Here is an 8,177-nt window from a genome sequence, read left to right as displayed (position 1 = left end):
CTTCAAACTGCAAACTCTTAATTACACTTGAAGAGAGAGAGAGAATTCTAGAGAGAGAGGGTCTCGGTTCGCTTCCCTTTCTTCTGAACGAATGAAACGTATAAATAGAAAAGAAAAGAATCTATGAACAGTAAAATTGGGTCCCGTGGGTCCCTGTTACAGTATTTTTACTATACAAAACAGTATTTTTACTGTTGAAACAGTGTATCTACTGTTGATGAACAGTGTATCTACTATTTAAGTGGGGTCTGGCGGCTTCACTGTGCTGTGGGTCCGGCAGCTTCACTGTTTTTGTGGGGTCCAGCTGTTTCACTATGCTGGTTTTTTGTCTGTTTCTTTCATTTTGCGGATGAATTCTTCCGCATTCCATAAATCTTCATCAGAAAGTATTTTTTCTGATTCAAAGGGTTGAGAATCTCCAGCTATATCATCGTTGCTGGTTTCACTCTGCATAGAAGTGTGTGATTTCTCATATTGATTAATGGAATGAAGTAAATTTCTTTTGACTTTTCCAAGTAGTTGTTAATCATTTCTGCTTTATCTCCTTCTTGAAAGGAAATTCTTCTGGCAATATGCCTTACTGAGCTGTCATCAATTACCTCTTTCTGAGGTTGGCTGGAATACTCTTGGATTTTTATTTCGATTGAATCCAAGAGTTCTTGACTATATAAAGTCTTTGTTTTGGGATCCTTCTTCATTAACTTGTCCCAAAAGTCGCTGTAAAAAGTCCTGTATAAGCATGGGACTTGTTCTTCGGTGAATCCGACTTCTGGATTCCATTTGTGTATCCAGGGAATAAAGAATTCAAGAAAGAAATAAATCTGGTTAATTTTATCTGGGTAACATATATGATCTGAGTGATATAAGTTGTTTATAAAAGGGGAAACTTTTATCCATTCTTTATATAACCAGAGAAATGGATTTGGTAAAATTTTTACTGTTGGACCGTGGTATGACCACCAGTTCAGAAATCAATTAGGAACAGCTTCTGCAAATATCTTTGCACATACTTTAATAAACTAAGTATGTTTGTGTCGATCATTATTGTAGTATAACACTTTATCAAATGCCTAGATATAATCCCAATAGGTAAAATTCATTCTAGATTTGTTAAGGCTTATCTGCCTTTCTTTCGTTGTGGATATACCCCAGTCTTCAACAGATATGATCTGTTTAATTATAATCTTTGAGAAGTTATAAACGTTCTCGTCTGTTCTATACCCAGAAAAATGCTGAAAATCTGCACTGCCCGTACTGGTTAGTATTGTTTCATAATAGGAGCGGGTTTTATATGACTCACCCGGATAATATAAACTATTTATTAAATACATTTGGAATATCTTCCATGGCTCTTCTTTTCTGTGAATGTCAGAGTTTTCTAAAAGAAATATCATTTCCTTTTTTGACACTTTCTCATATGACTTGATATCATCATTGTCATCTTTTGTGATGGAAGCAAAAGTATCACTTTGCTTGGTAGAAATATCTTTCTGTTTTTGAGCAGTCAAATAGGCCTGCAAATGTGCGTATAACGGGCTATCTTCTGGAATATCTTCCAGATGTACAGATGGTCCGATCGATGATTCTTCTCTGAGAGATATCCTCTCATTGTTAAACTCTTTCTTTCCATTTGTATAACTGGGGAGTTTGATGTGGATCCGTATGACGATCCTGAAGGTGATGATCTTCCTCTGGACTGTGGGGATGATCTTCCCCAACCTCTACCTCTTCCCCTACCCCAAGGGGGTTCCATCCTGTAAATATTTACGGGATAAGAAATCTGACCGAGAATTATCAATTCACTTTTTATATTGTATTTCAAAATCAAAAGGGGCTAATTGAGCCTGCCATCTTGCAAATATCATTTTCGAGGCATCATATTTAAAGTCTTTATTAAACATATATTTAACAGATTGTGCGTCAGTTTTTATTAAAAACTTTTGATTGTATAAGTCGTCCTGAAATTTTAAAACACATTTTACTATGGTTAACATTTCATGTGCCACAGTAGCGTATTTTCTTTGGGCTTCAGACCATTTACCAGAGTAGAATCTAATCAGATATTCATGCTTATTATTGGGATTTATCTGTTTCAAAATCCCTCCATAACCAATATTAGACGCATCAGTCTCTATAATCTTTTTCCATGCAGGATTAGCAAGGTTAAGCAAGGTAAAGATTTAACACGTTGCTTAATATTTTTAACCAAAGTAGTATGACTATCAGTCCAAGGATTTTTATAATTTTTTTTTAGCCTATCATATAAGGGGGCTAAATCACGCGACAAATCTTTATAAAAAGGCAAAATATAATTTAAACTTCCCAAAAATCTTTGTAACTGAGTTCTATCAGTAATAACATCGGAAAATTTTGAAGCAAAATCAATCGATCTTTGAATAGGAGTAATCTTTCCTTGACAGATATAATGTCCTAAAAATCTAATGTTTATTTGGAATAAACTCATTTTTTGTTTTGAGATAACCAAACCATTTTGTATAACAATTCTTTTAAAATTATCTAAATGCTTAATATGCATTTCAAGTGTTTTGAAAAATATCAAAATGTCATCGATATAAACAATGATGAAATCTAGATAGGGGTTGAAAATATCATTCATAATTTTTTGGAATTCTGAAGGGGCATTCTTCAAACCAAAAGGCATAACATTCCATTCATATTGCCCAAATGGAACATTAAAAGCAGTTCTATAAGTATGCTCTTTAAATATTTGAATCTGCCAATATCCAAATTTTAAGTCGAATTTTGAAAATATATTTGCATCATATAATCTAGACAATAAATCTCTTTTATTAGGAATAGGATACCTAACCCATTTCAAATATTTATTCAAGTGTTTATAATTAATGACTAATCTAGGAACACCACGTTCCTTTTCAGCTGCGTTATTAACATAAAAAGCTGTGAAAGACCAAGGAGATTTTGAGGGTTTTATCAAACCCTTTTGTAGCAAGCTATCAATCTCTTTTTTGCAAAATTCTACTAATTCTGCGTTCATCTGACAAGGTCGAGATTTAATAGGAATATCATCCTCAGAGAAATTGTCTTCATATGGAAGAGTGACAATATGCTTTTTTCGATTCCAAAAAGCACTAGGATGCTCAGCACAAATATCAATAGCAATCTGTTCGGAAATCAATTGATTTTTTCTTGTACTTTAGTAGAATTCAAAGTATCAAATATATTCATACTAAACAATTCTAATTGTAAAGAATCAACATGTTGTTGCTTCATATCAATTAAAGCATTAATATCTCTAGTTACTGGATCTGTAACAAAAGTATAACTTATTTCTTTATCCTTATAAATAGCAGTAAAACCTTTCGAGTCTATGCTAGTAAAAGGATAAATGGCGTTAATAAACGGTGTTTCGAGTATAATTGGAGGGTATAACTGGTTTTTTACCAAGAAAAAGAAGTGAGGAATACAGACTTTATTCTGACAAATACCCATATTAGGAAGCTTATACTTTATAACTAAAGCATATCCGGATGCAGATCTAACCATATGAGTAGTTTTTTGAAAATATTTCGTAGGTATTAAACCTTCTTGAATGCAGCTAACATCTGCTCCACTATCAATCATGGCAATGTTTGTAATTGAAAAACTATTATCAATGAGAATAGTACATTTGATATACCATTTATGAGCAGTAATAATTTGCATCATTCCCAAAAACATATCATGTTTAGGATTAAAACTAATAGTTTTTTCTTCAATATCATCTTTACAAATACCTTTGTTTTTATCATTAGATTTCTCAGCTGGAGAATCGATTTTCTCAATCTGAGTAATCCTATGATCACAAATCATTTGATTTTGTTTAAGAGATTTTATCTCTCGTTTCAAGTTTTCAACTTCAATTTTTAAATCATCGAAAGAAGAATCTCTTGCTGGAGTTGTATTTTTGTTCAACAGACGGTTATTAACCTCTAGTAAAGAATAAGGTGGAGAATATTCAAATTCTTTTTCAAAAGGTTTTACAAAACTAGAACTTGAATTAGAACCTGAACTAGCAGCCAAATTAATAATTTTTTCACGAAGTTTTTCATCAGTAACTTCTTTTAAAAGTTCTATTACATTATCAGATGTAATAATTTTCATTTTCAAATTGTGATTGTAATTTATAAAATTCATCATCACAAGCACATGTATCACCTTTGCAAGTTGTACAAGTATTATCAACATTTTTATCACTATCAGATAAATCAAGTAAATCTATTTCAGCTTTGGATTTTGACTTAGAATAATAATCCGATTCTGATCCAGAAGTGTATAACAAACCATAAACCTTATCACGTAACTCATCGTCTAGTCTTAAGGTTTTCAGCTTTTGAAGCTTACAATTCGGAGCTATATGGCAAAATTTACCACACTTATAACACTTAATGTCAGCTAGATCTCTCTTAGACCTATTTTTGGTAAATCTAGTAGCCTTACGATGGGCTTTCTTAGCTTCTCGTTCTTCTTTGGATCTATATCTAGATCTCTTTCTCCTATAAGGTCTGTCTTGGTTTGGGTATCTATGATACTTATATTTCTTCTTCTTATGAGTAGAAGTCTCGGATAGACTGAACTGAGTACAAAAATCTCCTAACTGGGATTTTTCCCTAAGCTTATCCATTTTAAGCTGTCTGGACAATCTTAATTCATTGCACAAGTTTAATCCTTCCTGTGTGCAAATTCTATCAACTTACCATAGGTATAGTCTCTGTATGAAATTTCACCATAACTACCTCTTAGAACCTTCTTAACTCTTTCAGCAAATAAGGAGGGAAGGCCATCTATAAACTTAGCTTTCCAATATTCAATCTTATTCTCTGGTAGTTCCATCACTCTACTCAGAAAAGTGTCTTTATACCATCTAAACTCACCTAAGGTCTTACATCTAAGGCCATTAAGAAGAGTATGGACAGTCTCATTCTGATTGGTAAATCTACCATTAAAGTGTTCTAAAATAGTAAGAATAAGGGTATAAACGGCATCTTCTCTATTTGCCACTAGGGCCATGCCTAAGTTATCAACTCCTTCGTCAGTGGCTTGAGCATTAATAACCATTGTTCTTTCTTCGATAGTCAAATAATTGTCCCACCAATCATGAAGTTGGCCAGTAAAACCTGCAACAATCATCCTGCAAATATTCCTATCTGTATTTTTTTACACTTTTACAGATAGTTGCATACATAAGTATTCTATGTACAAGAATAGTTAACTACCTATCAGTCAAACCATCAAGATTCCATTTATAAATTTCGGAACCACTATAAGACGTATTAGTCTGATTCCAATCACGTTCCTCTATTAGAACATCTTGAGGAGTAGGACGATTGTAATAATAAGTTTGCATTCTGGGTTTGTCAGCATATCTGCTATCAGTAAACTTACTATTCTTTTTGGGATAACTTTTGAGTTTATTAAACTCTAACAAAACATCATTTTTATAATCATAAGTAGCATCCATTTTATCAGCAAAATCTTTTGATAGATCAATAGGTTTGATATTCAAACCGGATAACTTTTTATCAAGAAGTTCTTCTAAATCATTAAAAGATTTAAATTTAAAATTCTGAATCTTAGGGGGTCTTTGAATATGAGTAAGAACAATTTGAGCTCCTGATTTGCTTCCTGAAGTAGAGGCAATATCAGTTATTTTCTTGCTAGTACTCATATCTTTTATCAAAACTGTTAAATCATCAAATTTTTTATCAAGAAAACTAATTTGTTCTCTCAAAACCTTAACATATAAGCTCAAATAATTATTTTGAGAAATTAACTTATTAATTTCTGCGATGCTGACTGCAACAACATCTTCATCAATAAATTTTTGAAATGCAGTAAAAGTAATACCTGTATTATTAGGTAAAACAAAAGGTGCTTGAGGAGGGTAAATGGCTTTAGTAATATTGCCACTCCCGTCTTTATAGGATCTTTCTAAAACTTTTATAAAAAGTGGTAAATATGTGGTTATAAACCAAGGAACAAAGTACATAATTTGAATATGTAAAGCACAAGTTTCATAAAATTCTTGAGAAATATTGTTCAAATCCTCTTTACTATAAGTATCAAAAAACCAAGTTTTAAACTGGTTCCATTTATCACGAAAAAATTCTTTTTGAATATAACCTCTAGCTTGTGACCCTGGACTAAAATCAATTTGGTGTGGAATCATTTAAACATCATTTGGGTCAAATCCATCTCGGACGCAGAAGGAATATCCTTATCAGGAATATTATCATTATCCTGAACAATATTTGTCTTGGGGGTTAATATTAACCCTTTCAACTGGCTTATCACCCACTTTAGTAGAAATTGTGTGTAAAGATGCAGCACGATTTCTAGCTGGTCCATAGACTGGTTCAACAGGAGAAATGTGTTGAATATCAGGCAACAATCTATGATTGGTAAAGGAATGTCTAATATAATTAGAACTAATAGTAGGCAATAGTCTATTAGTGGAAAATGACTGTCTATTATAAGTGGAACTATTATCGTCAAACTGAATGCAAATCCTACTATCCGGATTTTGAGTAATATGAGAATATTCAGTATTACTGACAGCATCAGTTATCTGACTAGGGGATATAACCGAATCCAAAGTCCATGTAGTTGGAAAATTAATTTCCTCCCACTTAATAGGTCTCCTCGTGGTGACCTTAGACTTTGCAAAATTCGTTTCCACTAAAATAGTCTGATCAGATGTAGGATATTTATAAGATAGATATGAAATATTCGACATAGATATGTTTCTGAAATATGGATTTAGGAGAAACTAGTATGAAAAATACTAGGTTGGAAGAGGTAGATATACCTCAAAACTTTGATTTGTTAAACAAATAGACTATTACTAAAGTCCCTAATAGAACAATCTATGATTATGGATGGTTTGATAAACTCTCTTCTAAATAACTTGTTAAAACAACTGAGCAATCTTTAGCTTTGAATTCGTCTGAACAGACTATTCGTTTGTTAAACAAGCATGATGTAGATGTTTATAAACACCAGTATAATTATTTGCATATTGGTATGGTACAAATTGCTTTTAAGCCATTAACCCTTAAAGGGTTACTAGAGACATTTTTAGCCGCTCTTAGAGATGCTAGAAATCTGAATTTCAGACAGTCTCTAATGGGTTCTATTGAATCTACTGTTGCCTACGGCCCAGTATATTTTAATACTCAACCCAATCTGCAATTATCTTTATCTGATGTTAATATACTTGATGCATTAACATTAAATGTGAAAACGCATGGTTATAATTATGTGCCTGGTTCTGAACTTATATGTTTATCGTATAGGATTTATTTCAAATTGCTATCTACGTTAAACCCCAGATGTAAATTATATGATACATCTGATCAGACTATTTTAGTGAAAACGAATTTTCCAAAGTCTAAGGTCATCACGAGGAGACCTATTAAGTGGGAGAAAATTAATTTTCCAACTACATGGACTTTGGATTCGGTTATATCCCCCAGTCAGATAACTGATGCTGTCAGTAATACTGAGTATTCTCATATTACTCAAAATCCGGATGGTAAGATTTGCATTCAGTTTGACGATAATAGTTCCACTTATAATAGACAGTCATTTTCCACTAATAGACTGTTGCCTACTATTAGTTCTAATTATAATAGACATTCCTTTACCAATCATAGACTGTTGCCTGATATTTAACATATTTCTCCTATTGAACCAGTCTATGGACCAGCTAGAAATCGTGCTGCATCTTTACACACAATTTCTACTAAAGTGGGTGATAAGCCAGTTGAAAGGGTTAAGATTAACCCCAAGACAAATATTGTTCAGGATAATGACAATATTTCCTGATAAGGATATTCCTTATGCGTCCGAGATGGATTTTGACCCAAATGATGTTTAAATGATTCCACACCATATTGATTTTAGTCCAGGGTCACAAGATAGAGGTTATATTCAAAAAGAACTTTTCAATGATAAATGAAACCGGTTTAAAACTTGGTTTTTTGATACTTATAGTAAAGAGGATTTGAACAATATTTCTCAAGAATTTTATGAAACTTGTGCTTTACATAATCAAATTATGTACTTTGTTCCTTGGTTTATAACCACATATTTACCACTTTGTATAAAAGTTTTAGAAAGATCTTATAAAGACGGGAGTGGCAATATTACTAAAGCCA

At 32.5% G+C, this 8,177-nt stretch overlaps 1 protein-coding gene across 1 annotated transcript; it reads right to left on the bottom strand.

The window, feature by feature from the left end:
* Positions 1-312: 312 nt before the first annotated feature.
* LOC142173695 (uncharacterized) lies at positions 313-5,686 on the bottom strand. The gene is made up of 8 exons (XM_075239318.1): positions 5,683-5,686; positions 5,278-5,553; positions 4,712-5,135; positions 4,284-4,652; positions 3,700-3,880; positions 2,826-3,061; positions 600-729; positions 313-447 (listed from the first exon to the last, which is right to left on the bottom strand). Exons 1-8 carry the CDS (start codon positions 5,684-5,686, stop codon positions 313-315), a joined length of 1,755 nt encoding a protein of 584 aa, XP_075095419.1.
* Positions 5,687-8,177: the final 2,491 nt, after the last annotated feature.

Source organism: Nicotiana tabacum, chromosome 19 (assembly GCF_000715075.1).
Source record: "Nicotiana tabacum cultivar K326 chromosome 19, ASM71507v2, whole genome shotgun sequence".
Classification (NCBI taxonomy): Eukaryota; Viridiplantae; Streptophyta; class Magnoliopsida; order Solanales; family Solanaceae; genus Nicotiana; species Nicotiana tabacum.
This window is presented reverse-complemented; position numbering and strand designations above follow the sequence as displayed.

Bases quoted from the DNA above. Each gene is read 5' to 3' on its own strand.
- LOC142173695 (XM_075239318.1), bottom strand. The intron at 4,653-4,711 runs GTTGATAGAATT...AAGATTGTCCAG, and splicing joins AGAGACTATACCTATGGTAA to ACAGCTTAAAATGGATAAGC. The intron at 3,062-3,699 runs ATGTTTTTGGGA...CCATATGAAGAC, and splicing joins GTTTTAATCCTAAACATGAT to AATTTCTCTGAGGATGATAT.